General features: G+C 37.8%; 1 protein-coding gene across 5 annotated transcripts in view; it reads left to right on the top strand.

Moving 5' to 3' along the window:
* The window catches only part of DENND1B (DENN domain containing 1B), a 243148-nt gene that overhangs the window by 124734 nt on the left and 95540 nt on the right, over positions 1-22874 (top strand). For 3 of the 5 annotated variants that reach the window (XM_037907882.2, XM_043552708.1, XM_037907883.2), the window contains 2 exons: positions 7033-7086; positions 11245-11355. In XM_037907882.2, coding sequence (XP_037763810.1) covers positions 7033-7086; positions 11245-11355 — 165 coding nt within the window. Of the gene's footprint in view, positions 1-4808; positions 4869-7032; positions 7087-11244; positions 11356-22874 lie in introns of all 5 variants that reach the window. The other 2 variants (XM_043552705.1, XM_043552707.1) reach the window with 1 other exon arrangement.

Genomic DNA, 22874 nt, shown 5'->3' with positions numbered 1-22874 from the left:
ACCTAAAATGACATTTTTATTACAGCCTGGATAAAACAGTGTTTTGTGATTCTTCTGTTGGCCTAATGTACAGTTCTTGGAGCATCTTCTAGCTCACATCATCAGTGATGCTGGTACATATGTAAGGAAGTGACTACAAATCTCAGTTGTTTTTTGCTGCTTTGCAAATAAGCGTTTCCCAAATGAAATATCATAAATAGCAATACAAAAAGAATCAAGTTTCTTAGATTCATAGAGTTTAAGAACTGATGGGACCATTGGACCATCTAGTTGGACCTGTATATGACAGGTCGTTACATTTCACCCAGTTATCCCTGTGTTGAACCTGATAACTTGTGTCTGACTAAAGTATAACTTGTGTTTGGCGAAAGCATATCTTTCATAGATTCCAAGGCCAGAAGGAATCATTGTGATGATCTAGTCTCTCCTCCTGTATAACACAGGCCATACAACTTCCCCAAAATAATTCCTAGACCACATATTTTAGAAAAACATCCAATCTTGATTTAAAAATTATCAGTGATGGACAGTCTACCATGACTCTTGGTATGTTGTTCCAGTGGTTAATTACTCTCACAGTTAAAAATTTACACCTTACTTCCAGTCTGAATTTGTTTAGCTTTGGCTTCCAGCAATTGGGTTGTGTTATATCTTTCTCTGCTAGATTGTATATCCCATTATTAAATATTTGTTCCTCATGTAAATACTTGTAGACTGTAATAAAATCACCCCATAACCTTCTCTTTGTTAAGCTAACTAGATTGAGCTCCTTGAGTCTACCCCATAAGGCATGTTTTCTAATCCTTTAATCATTCTTAAAAAGGAAAGGAGTACTTGTGGCACCTTAGAGACTAACAAATTTATTTGAGCATAAGCTTTCGTGAGCTACAGCTCACTTAATCATTCTTGTGGCTCTTCTCTGAACCCTGTCCAATTTATCTACATCCTTCTTAAATTGTGGACACCAGAACTGGGCACAGTGTTCCAGCAATAGTCACACCAGTGCCAAATACGGAGGTAAAATAACTTCTCTACTCCTACATGAGTTTTCCCCTGTTTGTGCATCCAATGATTATATTACCCCTTTTGGCCACACTGGCAGCTCATGTTCAGCTGATTATTGACCATGCCCCCAGTCTTTTTCAAAGTCATTGCTTCCCAGGGTAGAGTCCCCTGTCTTGTAAGTGTGGCCTACATTCTTAGGTCCTAGATGTATACATTTACATTTAGTGATATTAAAATGCATATTGTTTGCTTGCTTGCTGACAAAATGATCCAGATTGCTCTATGGTATTGACCTGTCCTCTTCATTATTTACCACTCCCCCAAATTTTGTGTCATCTGCAAACTTTATCAGTGACGATTTTATGGATTCTTCCAGATTATTAATAAAAACATTAAAGAGCATAGGGTCAAGAACTGATCCTGTGGGTCCTAGAAATACCTCCATTTGATGATGATTCAGTCTTTTCAATTACATTTGTGACCTATCAGTAGCCAGCTCTTAATCCATTTAATGTGTGCCATGTTAATTTTATATCTGTATAATTTTTTCATCAAAATGTCATGTGATACCAAGTCAAGCACCTTACAGAAGTCTAAATATATTACATCAACCAAACTTGTAATATCATCCAAAAAAAATCAAGTTACTTTGACACTATCTTTTTTCCCATATAACCGTGTTGATTTGCATTAATTCCAGTACCAATTCATTCTGTATTAATTGAGACCCATATTGGCTGATCCATTATTTTGCCCAGGATTGATGTCATCCCGTTTACCCTTTTTAAAAATTGGCACAACATTAGCTTTCTTCTAGTCTTCTGGAACTTTCCCAGTGTTCCAAGATTTATTGAAAATAAACTAACGGTCCAGTGAGCTCCTCAGCCAGCTCTTTTAAAACTCTTGGATGGAAGGTATTTGGACGTGCTGATTTAGAAATGTCTAACTTTAGTAGCTGCTGTTTAACATTCTTCTGAGATATTAGTGGAGTGGAAAGAGAGTTGTTGTATGATATGACTGCATAATCTGTTTTTTCCCAAGTACCAAAATAGAAATATGTATTGAATACTTAAGCCTTTTCTGTATTATTATTGATATTTCAACTATTTCCATCTACTAATGAACTGGTTCTGTTATTAGGATTCTTTTTGTTCCTGTTGTACTTAAAAAAGTTGTCCTTTACTCTATTGGCCATAGATTTCACCTTGTTCCCTTTGCTTCCCTTATCAGTTTTCTACAGTTCCTATTTTATGATTTATATTCATCTTCTAAAAGGACATCCAGTCTTGATTTAGAGTCACTGAGAGATAGAGAATCTACCACTTAGTACTTGTGCCAATGGTTAATCAACCTTACTGTTGAAAATTTGTGCCAAATTTCTAATTTGAATTTGTCTGGCTTGAGCTTCCAGCTGTTGTTTTTGTTATATTTTTCTCTGATAGATTGAAGTCATTTAGTACCTAGTATTTCTGCCCATACTGTAATCAAATTACCTCTCACTCTTCTTCCCGCCCCCCCCCCCCCCCAAACTAAACAGATTGCGCTCTTTGTCTTTCACTTTATCCAGCCCTCAAATAATTTTTATGGCTCTCAAATGTTTCAACATCTTCAAAATATTTCAAATTATTTTAAAGAGAACAACCAAGTGGAATATATTTTAGAAAAGAAAACCAATATATCATTTAATACTATACCTTGGCACTTTTTGCAAGAGTATTGTAGTATTGTGTTGCAAAAGTATTGCAATTTACATTCTTCCTATTTAAAATTTCTACTATAGTCACAATTGGATATAGCAAGCTTCTTCATTCCCTCTCTTACCTCTTGAGAATTGCTACAGTTCTCCTTTACAGTTGTTGCATTTCATCTTAGAGAGATTGCCGGTGTTAAAATGTGTTCCATGCTACTTTAAAGGGGTGGGGCTTTGTCTGGCCAGCGGCAAGAAAGGGATCATGGCTTCTCCTATGGGTTCCCTTCTCCTTTGGGTTAAGAGGATGGAGGGAAGAGGTGGGATTAGCTAAACTGTGGGCTGACTGGAAGGGAAGCTGTTCCTTTGGCCGTCATCCCCTGCGTGTCTGGGGGAAGGAGAGAGTACTGTGCTAAACAATTTTTGCTTTGGAATCCATTTAGATGAAAGGTACTTATATAAATGCAAGTCCCAATGCAAATAAAGACAGGAAGTGGTGTGGGACCAAATTTTAGGACCTTTAACAAATAAACATATGGACTAAATCAGTCAAACTGTGTGAGAAGTCCTTGCTGAACTTGATCTAGAGCCATGTGCCCTGGTAACTGGCACTGTTGCAGGACTCCAGAAACTGTTTTAGTCTGCAGCCTGGCTTAAATTTTTATGTCTGTTTGTTATGTCCCTTTCTCCCATATTGTAAGTGGCAAGGTCTTAACCTGTGGATGCTAATAGATTTAAAGTTAAGTTGTAGTCTGAAAAATGACTATAAAAATGGCACTGTGGAATTCCATGTTGACTGTCCCTGAGTGGGTCTAGATCAGATTTCTTGGTGCAGAAGTAAAAAGATGCTGACATTTGGAAAAAACTCCACAAACTCATCCTGGGATGTGGAAGCCAAGCTGTGGTCTTTCTGTCTCACACATCAGCACTAGTTAAAAAAAAAAAAAAAAGATTCTTCAGATGGAACTTACCATATCAAAGCATTCTGTTGATATGTGAGCCATACTGGAATCCAGGTCACACACTCTCAGACTCTGTTTACAACGCCCTTCAGCCGTACTGCTGAGGTGTCAGCTGCAGAGCTCACTAAAACACGGAATGCAAACTGCTCCACATGGATGCTACTGGTGCAAACTAAAAAGTACCTAGTTTGTGTTAACATCCTGTTTTGGAAGCACTACATTACTGTGAAGTAAACGTCTTTTAGTTTGCACCGGGACCATCTACACAAGGCAGCTAGCACGTCACGCTTCGTGAGCTCTCCAGTTCACACTCTGTTTGTCACTGTGGTGCCGTGTAGACAAGCCCTTTGATGTTTTGGCCCTGTGTAGCTAACAGGAATAAAAAGTAATAATGGTTCGCTTTTGTCAGAAATGTTAGCCAGTTGTGGTCTGAATATACACGGGTAACAAATCTGATGAGTGAGTTACCCTTCTGACTATTACCACACTTCAAGCCTGTCCATTCCCCCGATTACATGTACATTGGAGTGTGTGAGTCATAAAGCTGCACCTCTAGATAGAGCTTTATTGGGGGGTGGTAGAAAGTTATGGACTCTTACTGATACCTATACTTCAACTGCACTGAGATGCTTTTATATCACAGTGTGACTGCTTTGATGCTAAGGAGGTGAAATCAGAACTGTCCAACCAAGGAAATTTGTTTCAATATATGGAACCCAGGCATGGGTGATGTCATCATTAATTGTTAAAAAACTAAAGTCTAACTCCTAGGTAGATACACCACACAACGTAATGAGATTTTCTACTCTGTCAACCAACAAAAATACAAAAAACCCCAATCTTTAACTTTGCTTAATCACCCTGCAGATACATTTTATGCCCTGCCATTTTATTCATGGCTATTATGCATTCTCTGTTGATCTGTTATATTATTCTAGTTAATTATATTCAACAAATGAGTCTTGCATTGTTATGTAGAAGGTCAGAACCTGAAAGTCTACTGATTAAGTCATTCAGCATTTTCATTCTTCTAAAAAGATTATCGCATATGAAATCTTTGCCCCAGTTCCTTTTATAGTTAAAATGTTATGAATCAGATGTAATTTTTTGGTTTAAAAAACAAAATGTTCGATTTTTCTCTCATGTTGCATAAGAATCAAGAGATGTTTTTTGCAAGTGAGCAAGTTCTGAAAAATCAGCCGTACCTAGTATCGGTGAGTTTAAAAGAACTGGCTACCTAAATCCTACCGATGAAAGAAATAATTACTTGCCAGATAATGTCTCTGTTGATTTCAGGATGTTCATATATGGTCTTTTGGAAAATGATTATTCTGTGGTTTTCTAGTCTTAAAAACCCAATCTTTATTAATATATTTCTGTTTATACTAACCTTATTTTAAAACTGCAGTATGTGTGAATTATAATCCGACTACAAAAGCAAAACAAAATTTAAAATGGAATAAATATCCTACATTTAATCTCACTGCCACTTTTTAAGTAGCAGAAGCATGACAGTGGCCAGCACTGGTTAATTTCATACCTAATACAAGATCTTGTGTGTCTCCCTAGGAGACCTCATAATACGTTGCAGTACTTGGAGTATAAATTATTTCCACTGGAAATACAGTAAAACCTCAGAGTTACCAACACCTCAGGAATGGAGGTTGTTCATAACTCTGAACAAAACGGTATGGTGGTTCTTTCAAAGGTTTACAACTGAACATTGGCTTAATACAGCTTTGAAACTTTACTATGCTGAAGAAAAAATGCTGTTTTTAACCATCTTAATTTAAATGAAACAAGCACAGAAACAGTTTACTTACCTTGTCAAATCTATTTTTTTAAACTTTCCCTTTATTTTTTTTAGTAGTGTACATTTAACACTGTACTGTATGGTATTTGCTTTTTTTTTTTTTTTTTTTTTGTCGTCTCTGCTGCCTGATTTTGTACTCCTGGTTCCAAATGAAGTGTGTGGTTGACTGGTCAGTTCATAACTCTGGTGTCCATAACTCTGAGGTTCTACTGTAGCAAATCATGGCTCTGGTGTCTGGCAGTAGTGGGTGATGGCTTCCCATAGCACATCTCTGCTGTTCTGATCATTGAACTGATTATTTCTCTGTTAAAATTATGAACAGTTAGAAAATCATTGATTGTTTCACTTCTAAGTTACTACTGAATAATATTATGTGGCCTTAAATACTGTGTGTGTGTGTGGCAGTGAGGGAGGAGAAAAGAATTCAACGTTTGGTATAAACAGAAAACAGAGGACTTTTTCATTGATCTGGGTGTATTCTTGGTCTTAGCAAATGGAAAAATAATTTTCGTCTTTCATAAATATATTAATGCACATCTGTACCTTGGTTTATTTATTGTGTACAGGGCACAGTGTTCATGTAATGTATTGTTTTTTGTATAGCTAGTGTTTGGACTTTTTAGCTAGTGTCAAATAAACTAATTATTGTTAAGGGGAAAATGTTCTTTAAGTCCATCAATCTGGTGCAGTAACATCTTCCTACATGCACATAGTAAATAGCAATAATAAATTACATTAGCTATACTAAAATTTTTATATACTTCATCATGTTCTAGTTAATCTTTTTAAAGTTTGATGAGAGATACATTTGATTTTTATATTGGTTGTTCAAATATCTATATCTAGATATAGATATAAATCTATAGATTGATATAAACAGAGGCAGTTATTTTAAATTGTAGAGTACATGCTCACTAAGAAAATGGGATAAATAAAGTTTTTTCTCCTAAAAGATTTAGGCTAGGACACTAATGATATGTTAAACTAATTGAACCAAATTCATTCCTTGTCTAAGTATTGAAGTCACTGGATTAATGTAAATTAGTGAATTACATCTGTACTGAGTTTAATCTGGTCTGTATTTAAATCCTGACTTATGCTCAACCTTTAAATATATAAAGTTGTATAAGGTTGTTAATATTTGTCATAGATTAATGTGGGAAAGTCAAGTAGTCTTATCCTAATTTTCTGTTTAAAGATTGTTGTTAAATTGAGGGGAACTGTACCTGCAATAACGTTCTCTCTGTCCTAATGAATTTATTTTCTTAGGTGAATGATTTTTCCTCCTATAAATTTTTGTTGGGGGGAAATTATGGGTCATAAACTCTTAATTGTTAGTCCCAAATTGAATCTGCTGTTTCTTACACTCAGTCTTGGCACAGTATTTAAAATTTGCATAATTTCAATATGACTCTAAAACAATGGCATGTTGATTTTTGATCTACTGATCTTTGGTGTTCTGGTCTGCTTTATTTTATCTCTCTCACACACACACACTCTCTCTCTCTCTTAGTCTCTTTCTGCACAAAATATTAATTTTGTTTTCCCTCCACCCCATTGATTAGCATTCGTACTTCATTACTCCTGATGTAACTGGATTGCCAACAATCCCAGAAAGTGTAAGTATGTTTGTTTGTTTTTAAATATCTAACCAGCAGTGTTAACCTTGTTCGATGGGTGTGGCTGAATTAAATTAGTAATTATGGTCTATAGCTGGGCCTACAAAGTTAGAGCCATATACTGCTTTCCACAGCAGATCTCATACTGGTGTCAGTCAGAGGTTTTTACAAAGAATGAGGGGAGAATACAGCCTTTGTCTAATTACAGAATCTTTAGTTAGTGAAAGAACTACTGCATTGAGCATCATCCAGTGGTAAAAAATTATACAAGGTATTTTTATGACTACCATTTCTGTACATTGTTTGATCATTTGCACATTCAGTTACTCAATTTGTATGTGCATTTATGGTAATTATGTATAGAAATCATGCCTGCCACTTATGCACCTGAGTTATTTGAATATCTGGCCCCCCAAAATTGCATATTTAAGTGCCAGAATTAACATCCCATTGAGATGAATGGAAGCAATTTATTTTTCTGAGTGCTGTTGTTTCAAGCTACCTAAGACACACGGGTTCACATTTGGAAGGTCATCTTGACAGCTCTAACGGTTAAAAGATTTTTCTTTGTTTAAGTGAAGGTTTGCATTCTACAGAATTCAAATATGTGATGGAGGCCAGATAAATACATTAAGCAGGCTGCAAATGTAGTGTCTGTGATCTTCAAGTGTGTGCTTGACTGCATGTTTAATAGCTAGCCATTGAAAGCGTAGCTTATTTAAATAGCCCACCTTCTTTAAATCTTGCATTTAAATGTGGGATCAAGGGCATTCATGCTATAGCTGGCCATTTGCTACAGTTTTGAAATTATGATATCCTCCCCTCCTGCCCAGAAAATTAAGTCTGCATGGTGGCATGAAGAAATTATGTGATGCACATAGCAGAATATTGATTCACTGAAGTATTTCAGATCTGTGCCTGTGGTTGATAGATGCTGTGGTTGTTGTGAAAGTGATGCTGTATACTTTTATACAGTTCACAGGAAGGAAAGGAAATGGAAATGGAAGTAGAGGTGCCTTTCTCTACCATCTCTTTCCCACTGATTCCATTTGTAACTGTGTGTCCCATCCTTTCAGTCTGAGAAGAAGTAATAAGATGCTGTGATTTTACATGGGGAGTAAATAGGTGGGGGCAAACAGTAGTAAATTAATAATAAACTGTAGTCCACTAATTCTTTGCTGTGAAACTTAAAATATTGCAATGAACACTTACTTTTAAAATATAAATAAATCTGACATTTTTAGCAAAAATAAATAAATCTACATAGCAATGTAGAGTGCTTTACTGAAGTGAAGAGCTAGATGTACCTTTTGACTTTTCTGCAGCTTTAGCAACACAGAACCGCGATATAAATAAGATGCTATGCAGCTAGTCCTTGGTAATTTAGAATCAATCCAGTTATCATGGCACACATCTCTCAGATGGGATATTAACATGCTGTTCAAAGAGCCACGGTTCCTTTCTCCACACAGCAATTTGGGTCCTAGCAGCCCCTGCCTTCATCTTGTTCATCAGCTCTGAGCCCTGACGCCCCAGGGCCAGGGATTACTTTGTAGGCCTTCTCCTGGGATTTATGCAGTATGCCCCAATTTATGTGAAATTGCGCCCTACACAGTTGCATCCTCATGCTTTGAAAATGTCAAGGCCTCACCTTACAATTTTTACTCACTCTCCTTTCTCTACCTCATGCCCCAAAGTACAATCACAAGGGAGAAGGTGACCATTCTTACCCAAGCAAAATGTAAACAAATATTTATTTATTTATTTAAGGTTTATTTGCAGTATTAGCCCAGTTCTGGTGAACAGGAATTTCCCCTCTCTTTCCAGCCCGGTGCAGTCTGGAAGTAATCTTGTTCCCGCTACCCCTTAGAGGGGGTGATTGTGTTTGGCATCTTGTCATATGAAGGGAGGTAATGGCAGAGGGACTCAGCATCTTCTCTAAACCCCCCAGGATACTGAGGGCACAGGACCTGTGGGCCAACCAGTAGAGCTGAGAGTAACATTAATCATCATGCCCCTGCTCTTTTTGGCATTGTGAGAGCCTGGCAGGGTAGCACACTTTGATGTCATAGCTAGACCAAGGGACAAATTCCGCAGGTGTGGAATTGCAGGAAACCTGGAGTAGGGGGGAAGGTTTGACCATACAATTGGTTGGGGGTGATGGAATGTGAGATGGACTTCAGGAAGAAACTCTACTTGCACTCTGAGCCCCCTGGCTGGCCAGTGATAGCTGCTTTTCTGTTCAGTTTAGGACCTATGAAATTAAGACTCATCATCCCTGATCATGCAATCTGAGACACCCCTTCTCCCCCCCGTAATTAGTGAACCATGAGGTCAGATGCTGGGCCACACCATCCGTAGAGGCTGGAGAAACCTAACTGACAGCTGTGAGTCCCATTTGGGTTCCTTGTCCCCACCAACCATGGCGTACCCTAAACCATGGGATTCAGCCCATTATGGAGTAAATGGTTACCCTGTATAGGTACTGCCAATGGCCAGCTGTCAGGATGAAATTAAGGCAGCTGTCTAGTCAGATCCATTCTACCATTTCACATTAATAAAAATACTAGTAGCTGAAAGCCCGTGCTGTTACACAGGTGTAATACATAAAGTCATGCATATAAAAGCTGAAAATGTCTGAGAACATCGACAGTGACAGACCACAAATCCCAGGTAGTGGTGGTGTGTGTGATTGTGTTGATTTTCATTTGGTGGGGGTGGGGTTGTGCTGGAGATTTGTGTTGTTTCGTGCAGCTGGCAGATCAGAAGTGTGTACTACAGTGAGGGGTTATATATATTCGTAGTTACTGTATGTGCTGGTTCTGTTGTTGTGTGGGTGATTCTACAGAACAATGGCAGCTGGGTCAAATAATCCACCATCTGTGTAGTCTCCTTCAGACAACCAATGATATTGTTGTGTGCATATTAGCTGTAGAGTAAGGCTAATGATTGGTTGAGTTACCACTGATATCACAATGGTCTAGGACAGAGGTTCTCAAACTTTTGTACTGGTGACCCCTTTCACATAGTAAGCCCCCGAGTGCAACCCCCCCTTATAAATTAAAAACACTTCTTAATCTATTTAACACTATTATAAATGTTGGAGGCAAAGCAGGGTTTGGGGTGGAGGTTGATAGCTCCCGACCCCCCATGTAATAACCTCACGACCGCCTGAGGTATCCCGACACCCAGTTTGAGAACCCCTGGTTTAGGAATCTTGACATAGTATACATACATGCCTTACCAGCTGGATGCCACATGGGAATAATTTGTCAAGTCAAAATGGCTGAGAACTTAAAAATTTGACAATAACAGACCAAGAATCCCAGTGATGAATGAACCTGGTGATATTCTGAACAAGAAGTGCCCTTAGCAACACTTGTAGCTGTTTCCAGTGCTTCACACTGACTCAACAGACATTTTAAGCTTCAGAGTGACATACAGAGTGACATATCTGGAATCTTCTTATATGGATTAAACTTCTTGGTTTATGCATTAATGAGGAGGAATTTACTAACGAGACAAAGTGAGTGAGGTTATCTTTTACTGGGCCAACTTCTGTTGGTGAGAGAGACAAGCTTTCAAGCTTACAGAAATTGGTCCAATAAAAGATATTACCTCCCCCACCTTTTCTCTCTAATATCCTGGGACCAAGATGGCTACAACAACACTGCATACAACGAGGAATTTACTAGTTGAATTTATTAGGGTTGGTATTAAGTCTTTGTGAATGCTTTTGTATATATTTTACAAAGTAATGCATTTTTAAAAATTTTCATGTATAGTCACCTAGGGTCCACGATGCATTCATACTAAAAACCCAAAATATAAATAAAAATGAATAGCTGTTTTAAACAGAACTAGCACATATTATTGCAAAGTTTCCATGTTTCCAAATTTGTTGAAAATACAAAGTTCCCCTCCACCCAGAAGGATAATTAAACATACAAAATGAAGAGATGATCTTAAAGTTAATTTTACTTTGTGTTTAAAATGGCAAGGAATTGTATGAATGCAGATATTTAATGAACAGACACTTTTCTCTGGCAGGATTGATTTTCATTTGTATTGTAAGAAATTTTATAAATAATGTAAAAATGTTCCAATCAATTACCGTTGTTAATATATGTTAACATTTTTATTTATTTATTTAAACAGAGAAATCTTACTGAATATTTTGTTGCTGTGGATGTGAACAACATGATGCAACTTTATGCCAGTATGTTGCATGAGAGACGAATCATTATTACCTCTAGCAAACTAAGCACTGTAAGTACTTCACACATCTCCTTTTAAGTAGAATATATTGAGCACTTCATAAAAAGACCTACAGACCTCTGCAGATTTAGATATGTTCCATGTGTACTTGTAAGACAATATCTACATACTTTTTTGATATATGGTTTTAATCTGGCTCTTGAAGTACCAAAGTCTGATTTATATAAGACCTACTCAGATACATTAAGTCAGGTTAATTATTTTTTCTTATCAGGAGATGAGAGTTCTTTAACTCTCCAGAGTTCATTTCTGTGCCTGCTCCCTATAAAGAATTCTTAAGGGCTATTATAAGATCTTTATTATTCACTTGTGGCTTATTCCATTGGAGCTACTTGAAGGAAATCAAGGGGCCATGATAATAGCTGCTATCCTAACCAGGTAATAGGTAGATTCATCTTTGTTGCAGAGTAGTGGTTTGGGGTATATACTGTAATAGCTCTGATTTGGAACAGCTCTTGTGGCTGATAGTAATTTACAACTCAAAATAGCATTTTTATTACAGGTTTTAGGGTACTGCCCACATTGAACTGTTTTTCCTTATGTCAATGGGAAAACGAAAGAATGTCTATGTTTGGTTACAAAAACATATCTAAATATTCAGATATTCTTTTGTTTTAAACTTTGAGATTTTCTTATAGTTTGATGCATGCTTGAGAGGTTAACTCAGGTTGCAAGTGACTATCATTTTACAAACCAATTTGTGTCATAATATATATTTGTCATTTAGAAGCTTTAATCTTTTGTTAAAACTCAATCACAGAAAATCCTTTTATTTCTTTTAAGCAGTGCTATATAAAGCCTTTTGTCTGACACATTTTCCATAGTAGTAATTCAACATTACTAAGTTTACTGAAGAGTAAATGAACAGTTTTGTTTGGGAGCAGGATTTAGATGCAGTTTTAAAAACACAATTCGGAGCAACTTTTCAGAGAGATACAGATGTACTGTTATGTTTCTAAAAACAAATTTCTATGTTATGTAATATTTTTTGAGAACTCAGAGAATATATGGTGTATAAAGAGTAATTTAAATTCCATTGAGCCAAAAATGTTGTGTGGGAAAAACCCTGTGTTGCCAAAGGATGCTAGTAAGTAGCAGCAGTTCCTACAATTAAAAAAGAAAAAGAAAATATCACAAGTCCCCAAATATACAACTTGTGTGGCTGCTGCATTGTGCAGAGTCCCACATGACTTTAGTGGGTCTTAATGCAAGCACATCAGTTCGCATGCCACAAGGTGCAGGAGGAGAGCCAAACTAAATAACCCATAAATAGTTTGATATTGAATCAGTGATGTGCAGCTTTTAGAAAGCAGTTGATGATGTAAGTACTGTAAGCTTGCAAAAAAAGATTCTTCTATTCAAATCCCAGTACCTTTGACTTTTAAAAGCTAGATCTTTTCTGTTAAATTCAGAGTAGGCTAGAATCACCCATTTCACTCATACAGTCCAATAGTTATTTCAGTTTATCTAAAATGCATCCATCAAGAGTAGTGCATATACAAAACTTATCAATAAAAGATAAGCAATAAACAGTTTGAACTGATATCCAAATGCAGAAGTCCTCCCTGTCTCCCCTACCCCATACCAACATTTCACATCATCAGCTTCCCATCACTTCACCCATCCTTCCTCCCTGAAAAAGCCTAGGAGAACAGACGAGCATCACACCATGAACAACAAATTTGGACTTTGTCAAACCCGTGAGGGAAGAGAATTCTAAAATGGTGGCTCCTTCACAGAAAACATCTTGATCCTCACCCTCTAGGCTGGCCAAACTCTGACCTATATTCTGAAGTCCAGAGGGGTTGGGCAATAGGTACCATTAAGCCATCTTTGCAACTCACCAATCCAGCTGCATGCTTGGTCCCTGATAAGAGATATAAGAGCCATAAGGGTCCAATAAATAGCCCCAGTGCTGCTGTAGGAGAAGAGATGTGTAGGATGTATGGTGTTCCTTATGCCCCTATAAGAATCCTGTATTAGTCAGTTAAGCCAGGTTTAAGTCTGCTTTGTCCTGGAAAGCTTAATGGGATGTATAATCGGACCTGTTTTTGCCTCTAGCTCCCTCCCATTTAAGACCAGGGCTGTTAGCCTTAGTATCTCAGTTGATCTCAACGGCATAGTAAGACACTGTGACCAAAGAACCTCTTAGTGCCAACTGGCAAGGGGCACGTAGGAGCTACAGGAATCTCCTGAGTCTGATATGAACATTCTAGTTCACCAAAGAATGTCCTGTGAGATCTCAAATAAAAGCCAGTGTCATGTGCATCATCAGTATCATTGTAAAACACATGTGCAAATGTTGTGCAAGAAATATATGTGTATATATACAGAAAATATGTTCTTAATGTCTGTGTCTAGGAACTGGTCAGCAGCAGAGGTGAGAAACAGATTCTCTGTCAGACAACAGATGTATTTCCATCTATCTTTTTACATGTAAATTGAGTATGGTCTTGTTCACAATGGGTCTCCTATCACCAGTCTGAACTGAATGCAAATGAAGGATTGTGAGCACTTCAGAAAGAAACTAACTGAGGTAGAGGGGGAGAGAACCTTATCTTGAGGTGCTCTTCAAAGGTTTGCTGTATTATATTTGGGGGGCAAAGAAAACACCCCTATCGTCCTTCACTGAGAAACTAAACGTGCAATGAGTTTGCTTCATGACAAAGGGGTCTCAACCAGAATTGGTTGAAAACACTGTAGAGAACTTTGGGTGAAATAAACTTCTTTAGACAGTAGGTTAACCTGTTACTTTGAATTTAGTCTCTAGAAAATGAATCATGATTTTGTTTTATATGTAATCATTTGTTTCTAATATTCTTACTCTCTATCACTTGAATCTCCGTTTTCTTATAATAAACTTATTCTTGTTTTCACTATAAATGTATCTAAGTGCTATGGTACTAAGTGATGATTCTGAGTTGAAACTTGCATGCTGGTGTACTATTCCTTGGGGAACTGCAGGCCTGATAATTTTGTGAGTGTTTAGTGGATGAACCCTCAGGGGTTGGTGTATGCCCGTTGCTATCTGTACAGGGAGAACAAGGCCTGTGGGGGTCTGGAAGGGCTGGGCAGCTGTGTTCTGAACTATCTGAAGTTTCTGATCAGTTTTAAGATACAGCCCCATAAAAATTGCATTGCAGTAATCCACTAGTGAAGTGACATAGATACTGTTGTGGAATCTTCACCAGAAAGAAAATGTTGCAATCTCTCGACCAACTACAGGTGAAAAGATATTCTTGTCCAGATAGTAATTGAGACCATCCCAAAACAGCTTAAGATACAATAAAATCCCCAAGTTGTCAACCCGAATAACAGATCGCAGACAAATTCCCATGAATGATGGAGCTGATATCACTTCCTCAGTTTCTTCTGATTATTTTTCCCAACCTACCAACAATATCAGAGTCTTAACTGGATTAAATGTTAGTCAGCTAGCCCATTTCCAAGGCACAGTACTGGCAAAGACAATGTTCCCTCTAAATTTTCTTTGTATTGAGTGGGCTATAAACTCCATTGAGTGTTACATTTTTGTCCTTGGGCAAGCTTACAATTTATTATTAAGGACAAAAAAAAAAAAAAAGAGAGAGAGAGAGAAATCCCTCACAGAACTATGTGAGAGTATACAAAATGGATTGCAATTGCTTTTTAGAAAGATTACGTTCTAGTGTATAAGTGAATATTTCAGGACTGTTTAAAGTATGGATTATGTAAATGTGTAGTTAAGGTCTTGAAAAAATGTGTACTACGATACGGTATCATGTGTATGTGTGTCCAGGGAGTTTTAAAGACATGTATTATTGTGCAGTAGTTGGACATTCAGTTGGAATGCTTGAGACCTTCTTTCACATCTAGTAGCAATGACACCCATGATTAAGTTATGAGCTGTTGCTAATAATAATTTTGTTCAGAATTCTTAATTTAATCATTAAACTCAGGATCATGGGTGAAACTAAAAATACCACATTTGGCATTTGTTGGTACTCTGGATAACTGTACTCACAAACAAAACCGATTTTTGCCATCTTCAAGCAGTAATTAATAATAATACAAGAAAGGAAAACAGTCTCATAACTGATATTTGAAAATTGGCTACTGTAATTGTTACCTAAGATATTTTAGGAACGTCTGTGTCACGTTCAGGAGCCTCAGCCCTCGAGAGAGCCATCTTACCATCTCCTCCTAGGAGCCCCTATCTCCCCGAACCCAACTCCTTATCCCTCCCTGTTGCGCTGAGAAGAGGGTGCTAAGATGCCCTGTCCTGCCAAGGGAGGGGGGAGTAAGCCCATCTGCTACCTACATCCTATTTCTGCAAGTGCTGCTCATTGGGGGTAACTTTTTTTTCTTGCTGTCCCTCGCTGTCCTGGGATTTTCCCCTCTGCCACTCTCAGGCAGCACATCTCCCTCTTTCTTAACCGTGGCTCCTACCCTGTCTTTAATTTTGCCTATCTGCCTCTCTCTTTTCTCTGCTTGCACCTGTTTGACTCCCCTGCACATACAATCTGACTTCCCTACATAAATTCAGGCTATCCCTCCCCTCCAATTTGCTCTCTCTGCACTCTGGTATCCCCCATTAATATCAGGGAGCCAATTTTAGTTCTGAGTGAGGGAAGAGTCAGCAGCGGCTTCAGCAGATGTTACTGAGCATGCTCAGATTGCCCAACCAGGATCAATAACAGCAAAGTAGCAAATCATGGCAGGGAGCAGTTTGTGCCGCTACACCACCTGTGCTTCCAGCAATGTGATGTGTGGTGGATACAGAACAGTTGCTTGGCTGTGCATACGTGCAGTTTACAGGGAATGTTGGGCAAAGGACTTGGTAAATTGGTCAACTGCACTAGTGAGGTCTGATAAAATAGAGATGTAGAGTTGAGGGTCACTGACATAAGACTTCAGTACACATTGCCTCCCCATCTCCCATAACAGCCTCTCTTACAAATTGAACAGGACTGCTGGTAGAATTACTTACTGCTGTACTTTACTGTTATATATAAATATATATAATCACTCTTCTAAATTATTCTATCAAAACTATTTTCAACAGTTAAGAATGATTAAATTTGCTTTTTGGTATGATTAATACATTGCTTCATTAAAATGATTGACTGCTGGATTTAAATATGCATGTGTCTTAATAAAAATATTCCAAATAAACAAACAGTCTCTATTTGAGTGATGTGTATGCCAGATTTAGTTCTCTTGGCTACTGCGTGTATAAAATAGTATTTTGTTGACTGTGCTGAAAAGGTATCCTTTTGATATTCCTAAATTAAAGTTTGATTCTTAAGCAGATTTATCTTTCAAAGGTAGTGATATCAGATGCATTTTATTGTTAAGGGAATTGTCCCTTATTTTGGGGGTTAACTTAATACCAAGTGTTTATGACAGTTCATGAAGACTGGGTTGTGATGTCACTTTCAAGTTATCAGCTCTGTTTCGGTTCACTATCTCAGGGCAGTAAGGACGGATAACAAAAGGCATAATTCAAGGCTTCTCTCAATCTCTCCTTACCCTTCTTTTGTGGGGGATGCAAAATTACTTGAATATATCTGGAAAAAAATTCTTTTAAGTCTAGGACTTCTCTGCTATAAATTTGATGTGTTTGTTGTATTCAAGATAAAGGACTGGCCCTGACATGAAAGCAAGAGAAAAATACGATATTGCATTTATAAAGAAGGTTTACTCTGAGGGAGGGAGTATACAGAAGAGAAGGTTGAGTCATTAAGTTATCAATTAGCCTTTTTAATTGGTGATTGTACCATTTGCATTTTTAATCTAATTTGTTCGAATAGGTTTAATGCAATGAGATGCTTGCATTTCATTCCCAACCAAGCAGGCTTCTGTTTTGTATGCATCTTTTCATAATTGCAACTCTGTTTAATCTTTTGCATGTTTCTATAAACTGATTTGCAAGGGTTATTCCTCTATTTTTAAAAACTCCCTCTGCTTGAATTTTAATAGCAATCTGCATGGCGAGCACAAAAAGGTGTAGGTGGAAACTTCCCTGTACTCAATTCTATTACAGCTTCATGGTCATTATTTGCCCTAGCTGTTGACTCTTTTACTAGTACAGCTTTCCAGCTCCCTTTAATAATATGGTTGTTATCAACCTTGCAGCTTGCTTGGGGTTTAGTATTAGAGTGGGCTAGATTCACCTAGCCTGAGGATCATGTTCTGTAAGATCTTTTTGTAGCAAAAACTACAATTTGTAGCTTTTGAACAGGTTATCTATAAAAGAAAAGCAAATTACGCTTTGGAATGAGTGAACGAAACAATGCGTGGGATATATTCAGAGGTGATTTTTGTTGTTTCACTTTTACTGAATAAGGAGGACTGGTTTAAGATGTCATGTTAAAATATTGAGTATTTTTGTATATTGGTATTTTAGCATCCACTGCTATATTTGTATGAATTGTTTTATTAATTAAATGGGGATATAGTAGTTTTAATGCAGTTTATTTTTTATTCAATCTTTGCATAAATTATTAAGCTAGAGTGGAAAGCTTTTCTAGTAAGGCTGAGCGAGAACATTGATTTTATGCATGCTGTAGGCAGGCCCTAGATGTTTAGGCCCCAAGTGAACCTGCTGTGGTAGTCTACCAGAACATCATACCATAGTCTCATGTATTCAAAGCAAAGGAATAAATCATGATTTTACAACAGTGCATCAGTTGACTTATTGCTGTTTTGTGACCGGAGGTAGGAAGGATTGCTGTTTAAAGCCATGTCATCGGTTCTCAAGTCAGTCAAGCATGAAGGCCTGTCATATGCCTCTATAATTGTACCTCACCAGACTTTCTCTAACTAGTCAGCTGGGGCTGTGCATTTTGTCTCAAACACCCGGCTGGCCAGCGTCTGACAGGAGCTTTCTCATCATGCTGTCAGTAATATGTTAACTAGAGTGTATCTTTTGTGGCCTATGTGGCAGGTGGAAAGGAAGCTTCACTTTAAAGCAGATGTCTAAATGTTATCTCCATTTTGACCAATATTTGTTTTAGCTAATACCAGCCTGATCAGTCTGTAAGCACTGTAGTTAAAGTTTTGACTTCACTGTCTGTGAGCCCTTTCTGGAGAAGCTCACATATAAAGGAATGCACTAGGAATTCTTTCATTATGTTAACAATACATGCAACTGTTTTTTGTAGGTATTTGACTGTGGGCTTTTCCTTGCTTTTATGCAAAGAGAGCAGCCCCACTCAGTCACTGAATACAGTATAGTTAGTTGGATTGAATGGGGTCTTTAGAATCTTGTTGAGTCCGTATGGATTACTGTTACCCATTACATTCTATTCAGTTCCCTTGCCTTGACAGTCATGGTATCTATAGTCAACCAGGGACTAGGAAGACAAGACAACAAGGACTCCTTTAAGGTGTAAACTGAAGGAGCCAAAACAGTACCTGGGGGTCAGCTCCAGTTGTGCCCATATGCTGGGGGAAGGCATTGGCACAGGAATTGCTATGATGGCTCTGTGCCTGCAGAGTGATCCCCCTGCACTGGGGTGATCCTCCCATGGCTAGTTATACCAGCTCTTTAAGCAGATTCTGCTGGTGACGCAGTGCAATATGGCTGCTCTTCATCTGAGAAACTGATTGTAAACTTTATAGCAGCAATCATGTTGAGTAGAGTTATCCTGATAATTCTATGCAAAATACAGACATAGGATGAAATTCTGCTCTCAGATATATGCACAAAATTCCAGTAAGGTCAGTAGGGTGTGTGTGGACGTAGCTGAGGGCTGAATTTAGCTCTGGAAAGTAGGAAAGTGATATTAATTTGTTATCCCATTCATAAAGCATTGCAAAGATTTAACTGATATTAAGCGAATGCCCAGAAATCTCATTAAAACACACACACACCCCATTATTACCACTGTTGGTGCCTGCAAAAAATGATGAACAACAGCATTACAAAAACAAATGTCATTTTACAGGTGGGGAACTGACACACACAGAGGCTAAGTGACTTGCCTAAGGTGACACCAAAAGACCTGGGCAGAGGAGGGAATTGAACCTACAATACAATAGCAAGATGAATGACACTAGAGATGAATTGGGGAAAAGCAGTGAAGCCTGTGATCAGGAATTATGCTGTTGACAATTCTGTTTTTATCTGATTAGGTGGAAGTTGCATAACAGTATTGTAGTTTTTCTCCCCTTACCTGCCATCTGTACAGAAACATAAATAATAGTACTATTGTGCCTAAAAATAAGAGCTCGTTTTTGTTTCTAGAAAAGGTCATGATTCAAAGGTGGATCAGCAAATTACCTTTTTTTAAAAAAAACACCATCTGCAGTTTAACACTAAGGCAAAAAAAAAAAATTCCTCGTCTGACTGGGACTCCTCCTCACTTTCAATGTCCAGTAATCCCTGGCAATTCGGTAAGGACTGCCAAACAAGAGCACCAGTAAGTGCCAAATATAGTGGCGGTTTTTGTGGACCTGGGCTGAAGGTCAGTAAAAAAACAACTCTTCAGGTGCTGAGTCACTATTTAGCTGGGCCATATTTGGACTGGTGACCTAAAAGTGGAATGCCCCAGATTCCATTATGAATTGCCAGAGCAATCAGGTCCCTTGAAAAAACTATTACTCAGTTGATCAGTGGCTGTGTAAAAGTAGGAGATGTGATCAGTGCCTGAACTGAACTGGTATATCACACTGGCACTTTTTGCCCGCATACCATACCAGCAGTATTTAGCTATCTGCTTTTTCCTACTTAGCACAGCTCCTCACCCATCCCATCACTTCTCTTCCTCATATTCACTATTCAAAAGATGAATTACAACATAGCCAATGATGCTCTCTGGTCTTGCTTGCAGTAAATAAGTCACTTGTCAACTATTCACCAGGATCGTTGTTCCCTGCTGCTCCTTAATTAGTGGACAGCAGGAGAGCATGCCATGGAGTTCCTCTACTTTTTGAGGGAGGATACAAAAATTATTCTTGGGAACTTCCCCTTCAGAGGGGAGAAACATATGCAGACCCCCCTTGTTTTACGGTAGAGCCACTCCTTTTGCATAGAGAGGGGAAGTAGTGCGGGGGGAGGGGGAGAAAGGAAGAGGGAGAGACAGGATTATCGGTGAGACAGAAGGTAGTAAGAGGGGGGAAATGGGTGAGGAAACCTGCATGTGGGAGAAAGAGAGGTTGGGGGAGCTGGGAAAAATTAGGGAGCGATTTAGAAAGTAGGGTATAAGTGAGCAAGAGGGGAAGGAAGGATAGCACATGGAAGTGGAAAGAATACAGGGAGACTGAAAGTGAACATTAGAAAAGACAAAAAAGTGAGAAGAAAGAAGTGGTAGGCGGAGTTAGCTTTTTCAAGATTAAAGCAGCACCAGAATGGAGAGACATTCTTTATTTAGTCTAAAACTTAAGGGGACACTCAATTTGAACTTGAACTTGTGTTAAACTTGACTAATATTTTTCAAAACACTCTTTTCTAAAGAGCACCCTTTAAAATATGTTCTAGCTTGTTTTGGAGGAAAAACATTTTAAAAAATTTACAAAGAGCTGGTCTCTGCTACCCCTTATGCCCCCACTTCCACTTATGCCTAGAAAGGTGTTTTGTGCAGGCAAATAAGCTCATTTTCCTCCTTCCACCTGCTCCTTTCTGGGCACTCACCTGCACACTGCATCTTCAATTTCATTTTCTGCTCTGCTGCTATTACTGGGAAACATCCTTTTCTTGAGCTCATAAGGCTCGGCAAGAATTGTGTGAGCTCTTCTCCCTTCCAAGGTAGTATACAAGGGTGATATCACCATGCTGCATCATGAGAGAAATAGCAACTGCCCATCAGCAACACAACGAAATGACTGTACACAAAATGCTGTCAAATGCACAGAATAAACATATTGAAAATACAGATAAAAAGAGGACAAAATCTGAAAAATAGGAGGTTGTTTTTAAAATATGCCTACGAGTTTAAACTTAATGTTTTCATGTAATTTATTCAAAGTACAACATTTCATTTTATTTCCTTGGTTGAAAAGGTGAATTTAAATAGAGGGGTCTGATCATCATCCTTGAGGTGGGATTGGGAGGGAGACAAACCATTAGGCCTATGGGACTTTGAGAAAGAGTGTGCCAGTGCTCATTTCTAGACATGACATTCAAAGCCACTGATAACATTAGAGAATGTTTTGGGGAATTAATTTTTAATGCTGTAGCTCATATGGTAGATTTTTTTAAAGGTGATTGTAGGCTCCACAGGTTCATTTTACTTGCACATTTTATCTAATTTGAGTCACTGTGTTTGGCTTGCAGATAACATTCTGCTAGTAAATTTTCATAAATTCTTATTTTTCATATTGTCATGATTGTAAATCTTGTCATTTGTATTCTCCCAGTGTTGGTTTCACTGGAGGTTGTGGAAAGTGCTTTGAACAAAGTAATTTATCCTGATAGAATGTTAACTGTCAGATAAGAAAAATGGTTTGTGTGATATATGGAGTTATTGTTTTCAGATCATTCACTTGAATTAGATGAATCTGCAAATAGCTATCAAATAAATATATTGTAGAAATCAGTTAACAAAAAGCTTTCAACTCAAAATAGCATTGTTTCAAAAAGATAGCAGTGTTTCTGCAGAAATTAAAAAAATGTAACTTTAAATATTGTAGAAAATTGCTTTTCTTGTTGACATAGACCCAGACTACAAAAAGGTATAAACTTAAGTCAGTCTCTATTGCTACTTTTAAATAAATTAGTTTACTAGAGAGGTGTATTTCCAAAAGGCAAATCCTTCTGGCTTGTCAAAAGGTTTAGCATGTAAACTTGCATTATTGTGCATTAAATATTGTTAACTAGTGCTCAGATGCCATGGTGCTGGGTATTGTTGTAAGAACCTAAATAGAAATAATATAAAATCAAAATAGAGGTACAAATGTAAAGATTTCCTGAGGATACTTTACTGACTGACAGTTCTCAGCTAGTCAATGTTTTTTAGAGATAAATCTGACATGTTTGAGCATGTACTACTGCTGAGAGAGCATACAGTATTAAACGTGTGTCCCCTGTGTGCAAAGTCAGATGATTAGGTTACAGTTTTCCCACAATTCCTGACAGAACATTGACTTTACTGTGTACAGGTCATACAAACTTCTGAAAGTATAGTCAAGTTTTGTTTGTTGGTTTGTTTTAAGGATATGTTCCTTTATGCCATATAAAGACTCATGCATTTGACAGTCTGGAATTGACAAATGACCTTTTAAAACATATTATTGTATTGAATCTTTCCAAAAAGGTAACACACAAGCAGAACTGGAAATATTTTTTAAATTATATACTTCTCTTGCAGCCATAATCACCTTCTTAATAATAATAATAAAATCTAGCTTTTATATAGTTCTTTTCGTCTGTAGGTATTAAAACACCTTACAAAGGAGTTAAGTATAATCATTCTCATTTTACAAATGGAGAAACCAAGGCACAAAGGTGCAGTGACTTGCCCAGCACCAGAAATAGAACCCAGGTCTCCTGAGTCTGTCCACTGCTTTTTCCACTGGGTTCCAACGCC

Source organism: Chelonia mydas, chromosome 8, assembly GCF_015237465.2.
Source record: "Chelonia mydas isolate rCheMyd1 chromosome 8, rCheMyd1.pri.v2, whole genome shotgun sequence".
Taxonomy (NCBI): Eukaryota; Metazoa; Chordata; order Testudines; family Cheloniidae; genus Chelonia; species Chelonia mydas.
The sequence above is the reverse complement of the archived record's forward strand: the minus strand, read 5'-3'. Positions and strand labels throughout refer to the sequence as shown.